This window comes from Colias croceus, chromosome 18 (assembly GCF_905220415.1).
Source record: "Colias croceus chromosome 18, ilColCroc2.1".
Lineage (NCBI taxonomy): Eukaryota > Metazoa > Arthropoda > Insecta > Lepidoptera > Pieridae > Colias > Colias croceus.
In genome coordinates this window covers 9,943,813-9,965,011 of record NC_059554.1, presented here as the reverse complement: position 1 = coordinate 9,965,011, position 21,199 = coordinate 9,943,813, and the positions used below count along the sequence as shown (strand labels likewise).

Below are 21,199 nucleotides of genomic sequence, written 5' to 3'. Positions count from 1 at the left end.
CATCGTCATTCGATTTACAATAACACGAATAAAAAATAAAAAATAGATTCACGTGGATTCACTGTCCACTATGACATCAAGTCTGTCAGGATGTGGTGATTTCCCCATGCGTATGTGACCCCATTCGTCGTGAAGCATGATTGGTTCTCACATTTACTTCATGGAGTTAGTAAACGAAAGCAAGACTGGAAACATATCTCTTTTACAAATGAATTTTAAACATTTAGAAATAAAATTAATACCTAACATTAGAAAATTTAATTGTAACACATAATAACCTACACAAGAAAAATATGTGACCAGCTCTTTCTTTTATCAGAATTTAAACCTGATAAGTCTGTACTGAAACATGTAGGCGTTAAACCATTGTAGCAAGAGGCAGTCAATAGATAACAGCAGCGGACGTCAATAAACCACATTTCTTTTGTACAAGAACAAAACAATTCCACACAAAGGAAATAATATCCATTGAACATGATAAACATCATTTTATAATTGTTCTTTATTCCAAAGGTTTTTGTTAGAAATCTTGAGCAAATACAAAACCATTCGTGTGTACTTTAACATCACGATGTCTAAAATACTTAACAACTTCGTGACCACAGATTGTACCGGTTTATGTTTTTACTAAGCGATAGTCAATATTACATGGTTGTGTGACCAAAATGTATTGGCAAAATCATCGGAAAACTGTTGGATTTGTAATAATAATACAACGTTCATCAAACTCAAGGACCATTGTTCTGAAAGTACAGTAATATATTCCCAAGTTATTTATTTTAACAAACTTAACCGTGTACTACTTAGCATACGTCTTAGTTTGGTACCCAAAAATTCAATATAGTAATTCTGGTATTTGTGCACGAACTCACTCCTCTTCCTTTATTGTATAAAGATTAAATGTTCCCTAGAGGGGCATGGGAATGGATGCATTTAGCCTCTAGCTCACTCATGCATTTTCTTTAGAGACAAATATGAGACAAATACCCACAGGACCTACCTAGCTTTTATCTTTTATTTGGTACGATAAGGAACCCATCTCAAAATGTCTCCATGTCTCAGTCAGACTATGATTCTTACAGATACTTAAGTTTACCTTTCTCATGGCTGTAAACTCATTATACCAAACAAATATACACTATGCCTATATACTCGTACAAAAACTCGTAATGTTTTCGTATTTTTATTCAAGTCTAAAATAAGCTTTCTCGGCGAAACCGCAGCATTCTATAACCGCTCATAAAAACACAAAGGCCGCGCTGAAACGAGCAACAATAAATGAAAAGTAATAAAATATAGCTTAACCTGCAAACGCAACAATATTTTATGTTATTACGTATTAAAGCACATGTCATTATTTCCGCAAATTCCCATTAAAATGTCAGGCGGAGGATGGTCGTAGCGTGTGTTTAACCAGGCGGGAAATTAACAGAATTTTCGAGCAAAAATTACAACGGAGTCGATAATTTGGTTGCGGCTACCTGGCCGATATCACGGCTATTATTGCATAGTAAATAACCTGAATTATAACGTCAATTATTCAAGCTTAACTGAACTTTATTCGGTGCCTTTAATATATACCAACAAATATAAATGAAAGTATAAAATATATTGTATTCATAAATTATTCTGGTATAGCCATCAAACAATTATACAGTTTATAATAAAATAACAATGGATTTATACAACAAGAAGCAACTCGCGTTACCTATATTTCAGAACAATATATCTATTACTGGGTAATAATCTCACACAACGTGGAGGTTTCCGCCATTCTCTGATAAAAGGGGGGAGATTGTATGTTATGTGACGATTATGTCTAACCATTCAAACAGCATCCCTTTTGAATTATCTCCGTCGATCTCGTATTCGCCAGAGCTCTTAAGATCTGAACATTTATCATCACACACGATCCCTGCTGCAGGCTATTTCATAAGCGCCGTTCAATCTTTATCAACGTCCAGTCTGTGACAATGGAGTATATTACGGGTAAACTTGATAACAGTAAACTTAGGTTTGCCCGGCTTATGTTTATATATTGCGGGATATGTCATCATAAAACACGAAAAGTTATTTTATTTGCTTTTCCCCTTACCAGGTTTAATTATTGATAGTTAATACGTTAGGCAAACTTACCTATATAATGCCTATTAAAGCGTAAATAATATTATAAACCGGTAATTTTCAACAAACATATACCTATATACGCTAAATTATAGTCTCGTCATATCATTGTCTAACATAAATACTGTTTTAAAGCTATCTCCGAAAAATTATCTTCATTGCGTATAATTAAGGGAACACGGGGACAATTATATTAAATAAAATTACAAAGATTAAACTTTATTATAAGGTAGTACAGCCTAAAGTCCCTTAAAAGTTCGGAGGACGACCCCTTTACAAGTGTTTAGAAATGTTTTATGTTAATTGTAGGTGTTTAAATAAAGTGCTGCCCTAGTGTTATACGTACGTGGAATTCGAATCGTCTGAATATGAACTCTAATCCGTTGCATTAAGGTTGAGGAAAATGTAGAGTGTGTTTTCGTAACTTGAAATAGGTATCGTTAAACGTTAGGTTACAGTGTAGCTCATGTCTTTGGAAGCTCACCCTACTTGTGACGAACACAACGGTACATTTCACCACAACCTTTTATTTAGAATGTAATATGTACATAGATTTGTATATACCATATTGGACATATTGTATGTCTAACCAAACTTTACGATGGTTACATTACTCCTTCCGAACTTCTTCCATAATTGCTATCCATTCCATTTCCTTAAATATGCAAAACATCGCTAACAAATAAAACAAGCTAAAAAATAAAAATCTAAAGAATACGTTTCTTTTAACTATTAGATAACAAATAGTCCAATATATATATATATGTATAAGGTAAAAATTATCACCCATTCAGCAATTACATATAATAAAACACTTCCAAGAGATGTTCAAAGGAACGTTTCAAGAAACCAAATAACTGAGATGAAAGCTCTCAAATACAGACAAAAGGCGATGTTTTCTGAGTCTGGTGTCTGGACCGAGATATTGGATAAATCTGTAAGTGAATTTGCTGCGTCACTCACCACTTTTGAAGTGTTTACTTTGTGGGAACTGATTTAGTAAAATAGTTTTAGAAATTTACCAAAGAAGCTGTATAAATATAATCAAAAATTGTAGTTACCACTATAGGTAATATTATGGTAATCAATCTATAGAGTGGAAAGTTTAACATAATCCATATATTTTTTACAATGATAATAAAGAATCTATTGAAAAGTGAATACATAAAGGAATCGAATACAATGTGTATCTATAGGTAGGTCATGAATTATTTACTCTCCTAGAATTACATCATAAAATCACCCTTGAAACTTCATAATGTCGAATTTTGTGCAAAATAAATAAGTAGGTATTTTATTAACAAAAAAGACCCTGCGCGAAATTTTTTTGCATAACGATTGTATAAAAAAACATTGTTATTCAAAATAATAATCCGAATTCAGAGCACCCTTTGCCTTTTACTTTCGGCATTATCATAGCAGCTTTTAAAAGTTCTTTTTTTATTGCAGTACAAAGTTTCGTTTTATAAAGAGCTGAAAAGAAGTGCTTGGAAGTAATTTATGTGTACTCGAAGCTATTAATAGAAATTCTTAACGATGCCCTTTCCGGTATACTGCTTTTCAATTTAAAAATCTTTGTGGAAAAACTCAAAGCTTTTACAAAATTCTCGAACCCCATTGCAACCCAAAACCCATTATTGAACCCACAACTTTATTATGGCGAAAACAATCTCCTCGGTAGGAGATTCAATTCCTCAGAGCTTTTCCCGTAAACCTTGCTGGAGGCAATCGATCACAAATCACAATATACTAGCATTTAATTACAATTATATAGAGATATAGAGTCAGTTTAGTTTGTGTATTTTTAGCAATAACTACCTAGATAAAATATGAAATTGTTTGTTTAACGATATTATTCGTTAAGCATGACCAAAGATATTATGAAATTCCTAAAGTACTAATATTTAAATGCTATTATAGTACACATTTTATATACGCCTGTCGTAAAATAAAAGCAATTATGTAAAATGACTCGCGACTAATTATGCATTCAAAAACTATATGTAAAAAAAATCTCTAATTGGAGATTTAGATTATAGAGGTATGTTAGATTATTATTTTTGTGTCTTTGTCCTTTATACACACTATGCTTTATTACATATAGTAAGTATATACATAGAATATACATAGTTTTATTTGTCTGACATGATTTTAAAAGTAAAATTGTATTATATAACTCAGTATATTAATTAAAAGTTTATCTGCTATCCCCGTGTAGCGCGGAGGTGTAGCGGGTAGCGGGTAATAACCCCCATTACTGTAATCACACGTTATCTATATAATTAGACGGTTAAATTACTCGTACTTTTTCGTAATAACAGTCTTGTTAGCTTCAACAATATGTTACAGCAATTGAACGTTGGATTCGATAATAAAGACTCATGTTATGAGGACTGGTTGATTTATTAATATTAGAATAAAAAATGTTGTAATTGTTTTTTTTCGTATTAAACCTAAAAGCTGTTGGGCCTGTGGGAAACTAAATGTACAAAAATTATGTTTTAAAAATTTAAAGTATGTAGTAATTTTGTATAATGATATCATGAATAAACGACATTTTTCCTGTAACCTTTCCAGAAGTAGAGCAATTAATAAAATACACCAAATACCACAGGTAGAATGTTAGCTATGATTATATTTTGCCCTTTAACATTTTCAAAAAATATGGAGTATAAAGGCTAGGGGAAAGAGGACCGTGTTACGGAAACCTGATATAACAAAACTAACATTGTTACAGATATCCCTTTGCTACCTTTTCAAAGGATATAAACCTTTTTATATTATATTATTATATTATCATTTATACGAAAACAAAGTTGATACTGCTGCAATTTCTCAATGCGATATAAATAACAGGACCTTGTCTTTTAAAAACAATGCTCAAAACATTACGAATAGTATATCTATTGGTCATAAAAAACTACAAACATACTTTAATGAGATCTTAAAAGGTCGAAACTATATTTATTTTAAATTCAAGTCATGAACTCATGGATATCTAATGAATCATGTACCTAAAGGCTAAATCCATGAATATAATACCTAAATCTAAATATTAAAAAACGGTGTGTTGTGCTATTAAATTCAAAGTTATTGAGAAAAATAAATTGATGAAAAATGTCTTTGAAGTCCCAAAGCACCTTGGGGTGTTTGGTTGCAAGAAGGGCTCTCAACCAAAGGCTTCCGGTGTACGGCGTTTCGTAAATTATTGTAAATTCATCCCTTTTTGTTATTTTTTATTTTATACCTACCGTTAAACTGAATGTTGCATTGAGATTGCGTTGTAGGTATATTTTCAAAATCAATTAAGTAAACTTATCTAATTACTTTGTTAGATAGGTTAGTTATGGCATAAAATATGCCTTGAAAACATTTTAATTCATACTTTAATATTTTTAATTCATTTTAATTCATACAAATAAATTTTCATTTCATTTCATTTCATTACTTTACAACCGATATGTACATAGTACGTTGAAATGAACTCTACTATTGCAAAATAAGTTGAAATCTAATAATAATATGAAATAGGAAAATATAAATTAAAAACAGGTGTGACATCTTACTTGGAGCTTTTGTCACCACTCACCAGTGCCATATAAAATGTGAAAAAAATAAACTCCAAAGGGTCTCGGAAGTGCGATGCATTCTGCTGTAATAAGAAGTTATCTTCGACACACAGACTCCCTCCGACAAACTCTATCCAAATATTACATACCCTTCTCTCCGTTGACCCGTATTGGTAATACAAAGTTATAATTTAACATTCTTATTGTTATTGAATACATTTTGTGTTATATATCTTTTTATATTGAAAATTTTATTATAAAGCCTATGTTTCAATACATTTTAAACAGTTCAATTACAATTTACAGTTACATAACTGTATTCGTTTTTAAAGTAATCATCATTTGTGTTTTTATTACATTGAACATTTATTCCAAAAATAACATTCTCGTCATCTTCATGTAATACAATTAAAACGGCACAGAAACAACACGCTCCCGGCAATTCAATTAATTCGAAGCGAGTGTGACACTCGACGAAAATCAATAACTAATAAAAGGCTCGAGGCCTCTTAAATATATTCAACTTATAGAGAAGTGCTCGAACTTCTCTGCGTCCTTAAAAAAATAGAGGATCCCTCGAATGGAGCCATAAAAGTCGTTTAATATAATTTGGAGTGAATCCCCCGCGTCCCTCTCTCCCCGTGTTCTCGCCCCTCACCCCCGCCCACTCGCAGTGCAGCAACTGTGATATAAAATTTGAAATGCTGAAACGTGCTTCAAAATATAATTGAGTCAGTGCTTTGTCCGCTCTGTCGTTTAGGGCGTCTGCACACGAACGTTTTGCGTGTTAGATTTTTACTGACGTGTAGATTGCATTTTTAATTAGTACTCACGATAGATTTTTTTCTTCAAACATTTATTAAAAAAAATCAAATATGTACCCAAAATTATAATTACTCGTCTATTATAACATTTAATATATACATATTATTAGTATTATTAACAATAACTAAATTGGCTATAAGCAACAACTATGCATAACCACAAGTTTGTACTTTCGTTTATAGCCTATATATTTCAATGCATTACCTTAATTCTGTAACTGTACTTATTTTAAGAAATAACCAGAAACGCTTTTATGAACATCACCTTATCTACAGAGCCCCACGCCCCATGCCCCACGGTCCCAAAAGGGCCGCCAATTATCCACCAGCCGCACCCAAATGTCACAATTGTTAAAAGTGTATGAAAAAATATAAACAAGGGCTATTGTTAGAATGCGGACTTACTAGATTTAACGAGCCGTTAAAATTTTACAATCTATAATTAGATATCGGCGAAACTTTGAAGTTTTTAAGTTTTTTTTTTTTGCTTAAGTTTTTGTCGATGACTCAAAGTGGGTAATTGCTTGAAAGTTTCACATTCACTTTAAAAGATATGTTTCAACTTTCAGTAAATGCAATATCCCGTTCTGATAGATTATAAGTGGTCCTTTATCTTCTACGAAATTTCTAAAATTTATTCAAGATTTTTAAGCTATTGCATAGCTTCTATCGCGGGCCTTGAGCGCGGGGACCGAATCCAGAAATTCCGTAACGAAAAAACCTCACGCTCCCCACTCCGACGGGCACGGAGGTGTGGCTTGAACGCATGCTATGCAATAGCTTTACCGCGGCAGTCAGTCAGTTGCGTAGTTATTGAATTGAATCACACCATAATTAGAAACAATCACGCAATCAAATTTTTCCTATTCATAATACTTATTAGTTTAGATTTAGATAACAAACTTACATCAGCAAGTTCATATCTTACACCAATACGTAGTTATAAATGACATGATCGATATTAAGAGGCTTCACCTCCAGTTGGAACAAGAGCGAGCGTCTGATCATCAATAACCATAGATCCATGTTTCCGACGCGTTACCAAGTGGTTCGGATCCCGATAAGGGCACCATTTATCATCGTCAGCGTCAGCGCCGATATCGCTACACTTCCCTTCAATACCTTTTAGAATTTTAGATGCTTGGCGTTTGTATGACGTGAGTGTAGTTCGTTAAATTTGATGTATGCTCTTCAATTATGCTGTCCTATAAAAATTTTAAATACCAAAATCTTTTGCACTCTTGATAAGATTCAGTCCTAAAATCGTGTTTGTCACGTAGGTAGTAATTACAGGTAATTTTACGTCTCGGTGTGTTACGTGCTAACATTTTCTCTCATATATTTATCTACACTTATAAGGAGGACATTTACCTACCTTTTAAGAGGTACTTTAAACTCACTGGTTAATGGTTTGAAAAACTATTTCTCAGTAACACATGTAACACATCGATACAAATTGAGAGTTCACACAAACTTTGAAATGCTTTTAGTGAGCCACCTTATGATAACTTTTTTTTTATATATTGCACACATAAAAATTCTAACAGAGATGGGATCTGATTTTGACACGCATGTGTCTAAAAGTGTTTTCTGCGTTTAATTAATTATTTATGTGTTTCCTTAGTCTGCCATAACGTTATATTCCCCGAGCAATAATAAATATTCCTGGGATTTGCGAGATAGATAACATGATCCTTGCCAACAAGGATCATATTATAGGATATCATCTACTGTTATAATAGCTACACTTTTTAGGCGGGTGGTGTCTATGAGAAATTTTCTTTTTGTAATATTATTTAAAATCTGACCACTTTTAATTTGCAGAACTTGTTCGCATCCGGCTATTGAGGTTAATTAATGTATTTTTCTTGAAAGTAATTACTTACTATATAAGTAATTATTTTTTGCCGTAAATCTGAAACCTAAATTATAAATAAAAAGTGACATACTGTACCGCTTTTGGTGTTCCAGTTTATCAAAGTAGTAAGTACATCGATTTTCCGTAACATAAGGTCTTCTGGTCTTATGACATTTTTTGCCTTGAGATCTCACAAAAAGTGTAAAATAAATAAAGCAGCATGAGATTAGCGAAAATGTTGTGCTGTGGGAGCAGGAAATAGTTAGACACGGTCGTAATCCGCTCCCAAATATACAGTAACTGCCGCCAACTGGGCCTGACGCCGACGCGCGGCTCCACCAACAGCGAGTTTGATTTCTTTATGATAAACCTTTTATATGTAATTTATTACTTTATAAGTATTACAGTATTCTTGTTATGGTAGAAATAAGACTATATTTTACAGTGGAAAAGGTATTTTGATCAGTAATTTACAAAAAAATGAGTTCTTTCTCAATTCTTAATACCTACCTTTGATGAACATTTTAACCTCCTGAGACCCAGGATTTTTTTCTCTTTCTTTTGTAATAAAAATTAGCTGTATCTGTTCTAATGCAATTATAGATATTCAAAAAAATGGTAAAAAAAATCTTTCGTGGAAAACTTGGATTTTCTTTATGTCATGTATATATTACAGGGGGTCCCAGTTCCAAGTGTAATAAGTTTATGAAAATGAAGAAAAACTACATGTTTTTTTAGTTATTATATATTTTTAAACTTGAATCTAAATAGTTATTATTCTATCCATTGTTCTGTGTCTATTTTTTGTACCTTGGTTCATAGATAGTTATTTTTAAGGGTGAGAAACGACCAGTTCATGTATTTTGCACCGGCGTGGTGGTGTATTTATATTGTCACGTCCACCCCTAGGTCTTATTTCTAATCCATCCTCTCGGTCAGCCTCCCCATAAGCTTGGTCCACGTCATGTGCGTCCCCGAGATGGTCTGCCAACAACTAAAAATGACATACATAGTGACGATTCTGTTCTGAAATGACTCATACTCATTGGACGAATGGAAGAAGAATCATGTTCTGGTATTTGGGCGGCTTCATCGGTATCATTTGGGGTATTATCTTCATCTCAAACATTTATTTATTCAATTAGACTTCTTCTAAAAGCAATTTTGAATCGTCACAACAGTATTAAAATTTACCACTGATTCGGAAAGCAGTATCTATGGAGAAGAACCGGCAAGAAACTCCATAGGTCCATCATATAGGTCAATATTTGACTCATCCAGGTGTTGGTAGATCTCAGTATCTTATAATCCTTGGAAATTATAATAAAATCTGTAACATAAATTAAAGAATGTCATATAGGTAATACATGGGGCTCTAGTAACCAATACCAATTTGGCAAGAATTGAGACCAAATGTCTTACCAGTATGACATAAAAGAAAACATTAATATTTTTCACAAGTTTTAGATTTATCTTACAAAATAACTATTGCAGTTGCAGAAATAATATCTATTATCATTAGATATACAAAGATATACTGCAATATACGAATGGTTCCACTAGAAATATAAGATTACTGACCACGTGTTTGCCGTCGCACAGCCACCGTCAACTTCGAAATGAGAATACTTCAAATCACTGTCACTTATAAAACCAAAAACCGTTTAGTATAGTGGATGACATACCACTACATCGATTTGAGGTATTATTCGCGCATATACGCAAAAGATGGCGTTGAAATATTTTTTTATTGTTTATGTAATATATATATGACCGCAGGCCCCAGGAGGTTAAGTTTTATATTGATAAACTTTAATATTTGCAAAATGTTTATTTTGTGTACTATGAAAATATTAAGTATGCCCGAACGACTCATACAATTAAATATAATATGAAAATCGAGTTAGAAGCTTTTCGTTAAATAATAATATGCATAAATCGTATCAAATACGTTTGAGAATACAGAACCATTCCACAGATTAGCTACTTAATTTTCTGTACCATCCTAAATAAAACTCCCTGTAAAATAAATTAACACACAACACGCCAGCAGTGCGCCCACGCACGTCACTTAGAGCGCAGTGTCCCGCCCTCAGCCCTGAGCCCGCACCATTAATCTGCTGTCGTGCGCACGAACTGTGCTTCAGACCTACAATACTTAGGGCACCCACGCACTAGCGACTTGAAGACCAATGTATGTATTATAGCTCGTTCGTTGGGCGTGAAAATAATTGGGTTGTTAACTTAAATTATGGAATAGAACTTATAATAAAGTGACATTTATTGAATTTTCATTGTCATTGGCCTTAGTCTAGTCGATTAGAAATAGTAAAAAAATAATATACCTATTTATTTATGATTGGAATAATCTATTGCTATAGTTTATTACAAATTATTTAACTTACCTAAGTACCATTTTTAAACTCAATTTAATTAGAATTTATGCACCAATCTAACGATTTATAAAGCAAGAAAATATGGTAAAAATAAATAAAAATCCCAATAATCATCAGTCGCAATGTTGCGGGCGGCCTAACAAATTTGAGTAGAGAGCCTAATCGCTCAAGCGTCTGGTGGTCTATTGAATACACCCGTTTAGACCTTCCCCGTCTATCCTTTGTGGTTTTCATTTCACAGCGGTATCAAATTTAACGTTAACTATTCATTTTATAGACCTCATTATTTTTTCTTACTGTGTTACAAAATATCCTGCTCTTAATAACAAAGTTGATCACGCTACAATTTTTTCTTCTCTTAAAGAGGCAACTCTTTTAGGCACTTAAATAAATTTTCGGTAAAGGCGTATTCAGTCCCTGCCGAAAATAAAATGATGTAGCGGAATAAAAACGATTATAATTATTGATTGCAATGATGTAAGTATTCAGATTAATGTTTCTTCTAAATGAAATAAAAAAAATAACAACTAAACAAAAAATACTACCTATATTGCAAAAATATTCCCTTACTTTAACCGGGTTCATGTTGGTGCCCTGAGGCGGACGCAATTGAATTCAAACGTGAAAGTTACCTCTGACAGTAATAAGAGTTATGTACTTGTAGGATATCTCATTGACTACATAATAATGGGGGATTGAATTGGTATAATTTCTTTATAAAATTGGATTTCTTGATAAATAGAACAAATTATTCTGTCAGCTATTATTAGGTATCTATGATCTATCCCGTATCTAGGTCCTACGATTTCGCAGATTATCTACCTAGTACCTATTCAATACATTATATTATGATTCGCATTTATTTATATCGTTTCGTTTATGTGTTCATGATCATGTTGCAATTGTGCATCTAAACTGAGAGCATGTACCTGTTACAAATTACTACAACAATTACCTACCTAGCTTTATTTCTTTATTAAACTTTAAAAGAGTAAATGTTTCTAAAAGCCCAACAAACAACCCTTATCTATCCAACACACATTCACATCACTATTTGCATATTTAATACCTACCTCAAATCCCACTGAGTTAGCCAGCCAGCCAGCCCCTCAGAGGGTCACTCATCCAGTAACTAATAGCAACGGATAGTCGGATAACCCAATCACTTCGACCTTATCTCTGTGAAGCAGACACGTGTATCTAATGATCTGCACGTGCTGTTTTGTTAAAAAATAGATTATACAAATTATAAAATAGTTAAAAGTAATATTATGCGTACACACGTATATGGATGATGATATACTACATCAAATATATCAAATATATACAAATACTAGCTGTGCTCCGCGGTTTCACCCGCATTGCCTCTCCTGCCGCCTCATTGCCGCTCCTGTTTGTCTTAGCATGATGATATTATATTATTATAAGCCTTTCTCGATAAATGGGCTATCTAACACCAAAATATTTTTTCAAATCGGAGCTCTAGTTCCTAAGTAGCGCGTTGAAACAAACAAACAAACTCTTCAGCTTTATAATATTAGTAGGTAAAGATGTTGTTATACTAATGTATCTAGGTACGTTGTTATCCCTGCAATAATTGATATCGCACCTTCGGTAGAACAAGGGCATAATTGTCATAAATTGCCAAAATGACTTAAATATGCAGAAATGCTTTAAAAAGGCCCTTTCAACTGGAGGGACAAAGACATTCGTTTAATTCCTACAAAAAACAGCCAGATTGAAATAGTGGCATTGTCATTTTGGCGCTATTTTGTTTCTCTCTTGGCGAGACAAAGTCTCATTGGTTAGTTGTGCCATCGGCGGGGACTGAGCTAGCTGTCACTTGGAGCGCTAACGTCGTTTATGTAAATATGCCCTATAATGTTTTTGATTTCTGGAACGACAAGGCCATATCTGTCACACTTATGCCTAGTTTACGATTTAAAAATTGGGAGGACAAAGTCGTTCAGACAATTGTGCCCTTGTCTGTCCAAGATTTGTTATACTCCATGGTCTTAAAAGTAACATTTTATTCCGATAATTGCTGTAGAGAGCAAAAAAACAAGTTAGTTTTTTAGAAATTTAAACGATAGGACTGCCAATCAAAATACAACAAACATACCCTCACACCCACAAATCTATCCTCAAAAACTTTCGAGTTTACATAATAAATAATAATATTAGTAAGATATTTATTCGTAAATAATTATTTTTCTTTTTCAAATTTGTTTTTGGAATGTATTATTTTGCTGTGAACACATTGCCTATAAAATCGATCATACATAAATTAGGGGACCCAGCATAAAGCCGATGCCGTCCATTCTGGAATGTAAAACGTGCAAAGAAAGCTGGCCCAATATCAATATGCACTCCGGCAGAATACATAAGCCTTATAAAAAATGCCACGAAAAAGGAGGAATTATTTAATGTCAATGAATTGAATTATGATTCTTTCTTGTTCTGTTATCTTAATATAATATTATTCCAATTTTTAAAGCGATTCCAAAGAATTTTGCTAGGAAACATAATAGTTTCAGATTGTTGAAGATGTGTAATGGCTGATTAGTAAGTTTTGATCTCTATTTTTGTGATAAAGTACTGCGGCTTTCTAAAGTGTTTAAGAAAATAAAACATTTATACAAAAAAACACGTTATTATCATTCCAAAATTATTAACTTAAAGCTTTAGATATGGCCATATTTACAAATTAATTTTCTTGTTGGTGGAACAAGGGCACAAATGTACACCTACTTAAGAAAAAAATATTATTAAAAAAAAACTAGCAGTTTTTAATATTTGTAAACGATACACCTAAAAGAATATAGTATATAGTTTATGTCATACAAAGCAGAACAACCATAAAAAAATTATTATCATAGCTAGACCACATTAAGTACTACAAATATCTTAAAATGGCTCTCCTGTAAAATTGCAAAAACTGTAATTGTGCCCTTGTTCTACCGAAGGTGCGATATGTTTTATTAATGGTCAATTAACACGTATAATAAAATAAAATTATTGCCATTATTGGGGGAGGTACATACTTAATTTAAATGAAAAGAAAATTACTCAACATAATATTAATATGATAGTTTCATTAATCAGATGGTATTTTAATGTTAAAATCTCATTACAATAATATGTCACACTAATTATCCATTGCAATATATTAAATTATTAAGTTACAAAATGCAAAATATTCAGGGAATTGATAATTATTAAATCAGATTATTTTTATTACAGAGCCATCTATATTATTACGCATAAACGAATGTGATTACAAGTTAGCGTTGATGCACGTTGGATACACAGTTGTAAACAAAATGTAAAGATGGCGCTAATATTAAATCCACAATATAAAATAAATTTAATTAATAGAGCCTACGAAATATTTTTCTTATTTTTTAACACATTTATTAAAAATAATACGGCATCATGTATAAATCACAGCCACAATTCACACACTTAAAATTAAAATAATAACTATGCTCATTTTTTATCACATAGGAATTTTAATTTATGTAGGTATCTTATTTTAGGTGTGTTGTTGTAATCGTACCACATCTCTGGAACGTGGTCAAATAACTGTTGGTATAAAAAAAGCATTTAAATAAAATCACGTACATAGATAAATTCTTAATTGATTCAAAATTGACGCAAAGAAAAACAATTTGCTTTATATTTTATAAAATTAATTATCGCTGTTATATAATATTTAAACTTGATCAATGGTAAGTACCTACCTATATAATAATTATTATTATTTGTTCATTTTATGTAGTTTTAATTAATATCACATCTATAAAACTTTTAAATATAACATAAATCTTACAATTTAATTACAAATGTATATACCTAGGTATCTACTATCTATCTATGAAACCACGACCAAAAATCAAAAGGGCTAAAGTTCTTTAACCTTCTGCTTTCCACTTGCGACCTATAAATATACAATCCTCTATTTGCTGAATTACAATCATATCCTACATCAGCTATATCTCCGCTGCATTTACTGTTCTTCAATTCCTTCCAGTCAAGACATCTCTGGCCAATAAGGGCGGAACTGTTCGTCACAGAAGCTGAATACAGTTTCCAGGCCTGCGCGTGGTCACACTCCAGAGTTATGATCATACCTTTGCACTCCGGCTGGCTAGAAGTCAAGCCATTCGCATAGACGTCGACGTGTCCAATCGGGTCTTCCAATCCAATGACCCCAGAGCTCGTATGCAACACGTACACAAACGCAGCATCCTCCTTCCTAAGCCGGAACCTCGATGGTTCGAGAAAACATGGTCTAGCCGGATCCAAAGCTGTAATCCTCTCTATTACTTGGTTTAATTTCTTCTGCACCAACTTCCCGGTGATGCCTGCGACGTGCGCGCCTAAACTAAAACCTATCAAATGTATTTTCGAGATTGGATATCCCTGGACGTAGAGATTTCTGAAAAATCTGAATACGCGATGCGCTAAACCGTTAACTTGTACAGCTGAAGAGACGTAACCTCGACCGAAAGATGCTCGTGTGTCGAGTATGAGAACTATGGTGTTTTTTGTTAGCAGGGCTTTGACGAGGGCGTCGGAGGACTCGTCTGTCGGTGTGTTCCACCAGCCCGGGATGTAGACGATCAACTGCGAGCCCGAGAAGTCCTGCAGGTGGGCGGTTGTGAGAGGATACCGCCTCTTCCCTTCTGTTGTGTATTCGACGAACTTTAGGTCGGGAATTATTTGAGCTGACGTCAACGCTTGTAGTGGTAACGCTTCACCTGAAAAATTAAATTGCTTATGAAACAACATAAATGTATATTATCTATGAGATAAAGTCACACCTACTTGGATATACATATAAAGTACTAAACATGCAAGCAATAAATATTTTACTACAAGAAAACACCCAAATGTTGCTCTACATAGTTACATGCTTTTCCGTACAAGTGTTTTTCCTTACTATAATCTTCTTTTCTCTATTACTAAAGTATTTAACTAGTTAAGGTACAGTAAAACAAAAAATTTAAAGACCGAAGAAATTAAATTCCGAAACAATTAGAAGTTTGAAAGCAAAAATCGCTCTATATTAGGTTTAGAACCTGTAGTTTGTTAATGTTCTTCAAACTTTTTATTAAACTTATAACATGGGGCAGTTGTGGAAAACAAAATTTTTAGGTTCACAGTTTACACATTTCAGGATTGAGAAAAATTAAAACAAAACAACGTTTATTTACCAACTAGTAATTTAATATCCCACCAAAAACATAAATGTAAAAATTGGAGCCGAGTTCAATCGTTGACTTAATTTGCCAAAAAAAGAAATGAGATCTAAATGTGTGCCAAGTTCTGCAGACAGTCCAGAAATTAATTTACAAAGATGTATTAAGTTCTTAGGTTGACTGAAAACTCAATTGTTTTATTTTCCCTTAGAGAACAATGTTTATTCCAAAATATAACTTTTTTAATTTGAATAATATAATTATTTTCACAAAGCAAACAACTAATGACCTATTGAACCCCATAATTTTATGAGGCTAGTTTTTAGAACCTCACAAAATACAAACAGTATGTAAAACTAGCCTCATCAAATTATGGGGTTCAATAGGTCATTAGTTGTTTGCTTTGTGAAAATAATTATATTATTCAAATTAAAAAAGTTATATTTTGGAATAAACATTGTTCTCTAAGGGAAAATAAAACAATTGAGTTTTCAGTCAACCTAAGAACTTAATACATCTTTGTAAATAAATTTCTGGACTGTCTGCAGAACTTGGCACACATTTAGATCTCATTTCTTTTTTTGGCAAATTAAGTCAACGATTGAACTCGGCTCCAATTTTTACATTTATGTTTTTGGTGGGATATCATTACTTTTTGTACAGAAAATTACTCTGCAAATTTGATTTACTTTATAAATATAATACTTTTTATATACGATTTTTTTTTTCTTGCGGTTTCTCTGTATGGTTTGTTTCGTATTATTTTCTATATTTTCTTGTAGGTATGTTATGAATGTCAGCGCACATTGCCCCGTCATTATCTGCAATTTTTTAAACTCGTTTTCTGTTTAAAAGATTACATGATTTTCTAAACATCCAGCGTGAATTTGTACACACACTATTACCAAGATGCAAAGATCGTTGTAGAAGAATCGTCGCCTTACTCCATGACGTTACGGTATTGCCATGACGCGATCTTGAAATTTTACTCTAAACGCGCCTAAAGATGTTTCACTCATATTAAATTTACGCAAATTAAATCATTTCTGTGCTTCGACGAAGCCTTCTTCCATTACACCATTTATGGTAATTATTTTTGCATGCTTGTATTGGCTAAACATGTTTGTGCTTTATTAATATAATTGTATCACCATTGAATACCATGTTTAAAGCAAAATAAAGATTTTATTTATTTATTTATTTATTTACACTGAAATTAAAACTAAACTAAACACTCATAAATTAAGAATAAACAAATGTGAATATGTAAAATTATATATTATTTTTAACTGTATGAGCAATAAAGGCAATTATTTTTATTACAATTTTCTTTTATTTTACGTTTAATAACAGTTTTGAATAAAGAAATCATGCAATCGAAGTAATCCGCCCTAGCGATACTAGCGCGAGTGAGTGTGATGTCAGAGGCGCTTCGAATCTACAGATGTTTCGTCCTAAAATATGTAAACTTCAATAATCTATATCTCAGTCATTTATTGATGGATTTCAAAATTTTTTTCGGCCACTGATTAGTTTTGATCTATTTTTTAAGACTAGTAAGGTGAATATACTATTTTCTTTTTTTTAAAACTTTTCCATTTTTCCATACAAACAAAATTTATGTCATTGAAAAAAAAATTAAATACAAATAAATTCAGTATTTTCTGATTTTTTCCTTTGTACACTCACTATTACCTAGTTGATTACAAAATTTGAACTTTCTAGGTCATCTGGAAGTGGGTTAGGTTTTGTATATGTCTATAAGTCAGTCAGTCTTAAAAATTGCGATTTTTGGATATTAATATCTACGCAACTGTTTAATCTGTATTTATGAAATTTAAGGTTCTTGTTTATCTTGAGGTCCTCTTGATATGTACCAAATTTGGTTTATATAACTTAAATAGTTTTCGAGTTATAAGGGGGTGAAAAGTGGCTCGAAATGGTTCGTGTAAATATACACACGGCTGCTGCTCGCCAGTTCTCTTCGCTTGAACTCGGCTTGACACGCTGCCGCGTGTCTAGATAAAAAATGAAAATTACGTTAAATTAGTATTTAACACATTTATAACTGAAATCAAAAACAATATGAACACCAGTAGAAACAATGACTTCAGTTTAACTGTAGCAGTTATAGTATTCTTTTATTTTTTCAATTTTTCAGAATCCATTGTGTATCTATGTGTTGATAACATTATTATCTTAGACAATACATAAATCCAGTAACACCATTTATGCTCTATTTAAGTAATGCACTTATTCCGAAATAACTGCCTATTGTTACACTAAGAAATATTCCTTGGTCAGATTTATAAGATCTATAAGGAAGATTGCATTCTGACGTAGTTACATTTAGTTCGTCATTTTCGTGATGTTAGCAATACAGTGGAGTGTAAACCTTCAATGCTGTTGTGCATTTAGCACCAACATGTTAATGAACACTCACTATAACTGGTATGCAAATTAAATTATTTATTTATCTATTTTTAGAATAGAAAATGGTTTACTGAGTTAGATGGATTCCAGAACGAAATTAATTTAATATCCATATCATATTATACATAATTGGGTTTTATGAAAAAAAAACTGTAATAGCCTATGATATATAAAAGAGCTAGATACGTTACCCGCTCTCTATTTTGGCAAGAAAAAACTCAGGTAAGTGCCCGAGTTTCACTTAGTCACGCACCATTCAGCGTCTTGGCTGGACGTTCTTTTTATATTTTAATCGGCAGTTGTTATTACGAAGTACATGAGTGAGACATGTATTATGTCTAGTGCGTGAGAGTGAAAGAGAGAACAACTGTATTGGTGATAATGCGTTAGTCAGTAGGTATGTATTAATTACGCTGTTTTTTAGTGCAATGATGTTGGCGTATGCCGCGTCTACTAGTATAATAAGTCATTGGTAATAGCAGCAACCATCTAGTAACCAAGTTTTTAACAATAAAATATACTTGTTATCTTGTCCGTACTGCCTTAAAAAACTAATTATTTTATGGAAAGCAGTTTATTTGTTATTTGCATAGAAATCAACATTTACGATGCTTCTTCCACCTTCAAATCAAGTACATAAAATTGAATAATAATTTATCGGATGTAGCATGTAGGTACGCAACCAAATTATAATTTACACTGATAAATTAATTCCATATTTGAATGAACAAAGCCTCACCTTCTCACGTTTTATTAAAATTACTGACTATTAAAAAAACAACTGCCTATTCAAAGTCATTCTACTAAAAATATTTGGATTTAAATATGTTTATCTTAATTTATAATCTCTAACCTTTATGGTTTAATTTAAATTTTATTTTTTAGTTATACTTAGATCGTTATAGAGTACTATAGAATGAATAAAGATACTTATAATTGTTTCATATTATAATAACTGTAATTTTTATTATGATTCCTTATTCGTACGTTTCTTTGCATTACGAGTTTTGTTTCTCGGTAAAAAGTAGAATTACCATAGAATGACAATATGCTGTAGCTGCACATAATATTATGCACTATAAAAGATAAGATGGGATGATTTATTCTAATTCTAATTTAAAATAAAGTTATAAATAGGCACATTAAAAAAGTTATTTAATATCTAAAAATAACGTTAAAACGTTAGGTTTAAATTTAACGTTTACGTTAAAATTATGCAGGATTTGAACGATTATATAACAATTTATTCTCATACATATTTGATTCAAGATATATATATTCACTTCACAGTATAATTATTTGGGAACCGCTAAAACTGCCTTCAACGTTAGAATGCATCCATTGTTTATAAAAAATAAGTCAAGTGCGCTCTACTATTTGTTAAATAAGGCTAAATAGAAGTGTTTTTTCTTTAAACATTTGTTTAAGTATATAAAATGGCAATTTATCATACCTAGATACACAACAAATTAACAATATATTATAGCGGTCTGCATTAACATCATGTTACGTGCTACAACCATTCATTTTTTTATTATTTATATTTTAGACACTACCAAAGCCAAAAAATTAATCTTGTCACACGATTTTTCTTATGAACAATTTAGGAAATAATTTCAATATTTAAGAGCACTAAAAAACAAAGTTTTGTAATTTTTTATGATCCTTAAAGCACATTGAATGAATGTTATGAAGAACAGATAACACAAAAACCCACAGGATTCAGTAGCCGCTACCAGCAGGTCGTCTACTGCGGCCGGCAAGGATGCGCCGGCGCTGCCACAGATTATCATCACAAACAATAATGTCCTTCAACACGCAAACATTGTTTTTACACTTTTTCCGTATTTTTAAGGGCATCAATGCAATCGGTTACTAGATCCACTATTATTTTACAATGTTAGAACATGGTTAGAACCATTTCCTATTTTGAATAGAATAATGTAGATTTTACACTTTCAACACAAAAATTTACTAAAATACGTTAACAATTATGTTGATTAATGTAGAATTATTTAAAATTCAAATAAGAACGCACCGCAAAAAATAGAACACGAAAAAATAAACTGCTAATTCCGCGCGCACGTAAAAAGAAACAAATTAAAAAATGAAAATAACGCACACGTCTGTGATGCCGCTCGGAGCAGATAGTCCAGGGTGGTGGAGAGCGGCAGCCACGCGCCGGCCGCTCCAAGCAGCGCGACCGCTACTGCTGCCCCCAACATCGCTGACTGCACGCACGACCACACTACACACAGGCCTTGATCTTCACACGCGAGTATAAGCTATATAGTACCAAGACAACAATACCTAATGTATAATTATTTACGACCACTGAAATTAATTCGCGGTTTCTTAGAATCACGAATGCATTGATAAACAATAGAATGGTAGCAAAAAGGTCTACGAATATGAGATAAAATTAATCGATTCTTAAATGTGTCGTTTAAAATAAATTAATGACGGATGTCTGATAAAGTTTTGGTTTTGGCCACTGTTAGATATCTAGCCTTAGGACAATTATTACTATAAGGTAATTAACCATTATACAAAATGACAAAAATGTCACCAAAAATGAATTGGCTCAGACGATTTGACTACTGCGCACCATTTATCATAATTCAATATAGATTAAATTGTATCAAGTTATATACGAATAAATCTATTAAATAGTTTTAGGTCAGTAAGGAATGGAAACTAGAAGAAAAATATAGCTGGATCCGTAGCTTCACTCACATGGTACCCGAATAAAAACTATTCTGTGTGATATCCCGGACTATAATCAATCTGT

At 32.3% G+C, this 21,199-nt stretch overlaps 1 protein-coding gene and 1 long non-coding RNA gene across 3 annotated transcripts; both read right to left on the bottom strand.

Moving 5' to 3' along the window:
- Positions 1–8,904: 8,904 nt before the first annotated feature.
- Positions 8,905–10,162, bottom strand: LOC123699671. The gene is made up of 3 exons (XR_006752548.1): positions 9,957–10,162; positions 9,570–9,705; positions 8,905–9,369 (listed from the first exon to the last, which is right to left on the bottom strand). It is a non-coding gene; the product is annotated as an uncharacterized LOC123699671 (long non-coding RNA).
- Positions 10,163–14,531: 4,369 nt separating this feature from the next.
- Positions 14,532–20,659, bottom strand: LOC123699810 (lipase member H-B-like). 2 transcript variants are annotated; one of them, XM_045646839.1, is made up of 2 exons: positions 20,531–20,659; positions 14,532–15,534 (listed from the first exon to the last, which is right to left on the bottom strand). In XM_045646839.1, the coding sequence occupies exons 1-2, from the start codon at positions 20,631–20,633 to the stop codon at positions 14,642–14,644; spliced, it is 996 nt and encodes a 331-aa protein (XP_045502795.1). In that variant the 5' UTR covers positions 20,634–20,659; the 3' UTR covers positions 14,532–14,641. The 2 variants fall into 2 exon arrangements, with proteins under 2 accessions (XP_045502795.1, XP_045502796.1); XM_045646840.1 differs by lacking the exon at positions 20,531–20,659 and adding an exon at positions 20,126–20,385.
- Positions 20,660–21,199: the final 540 nt, after the last annotated feature.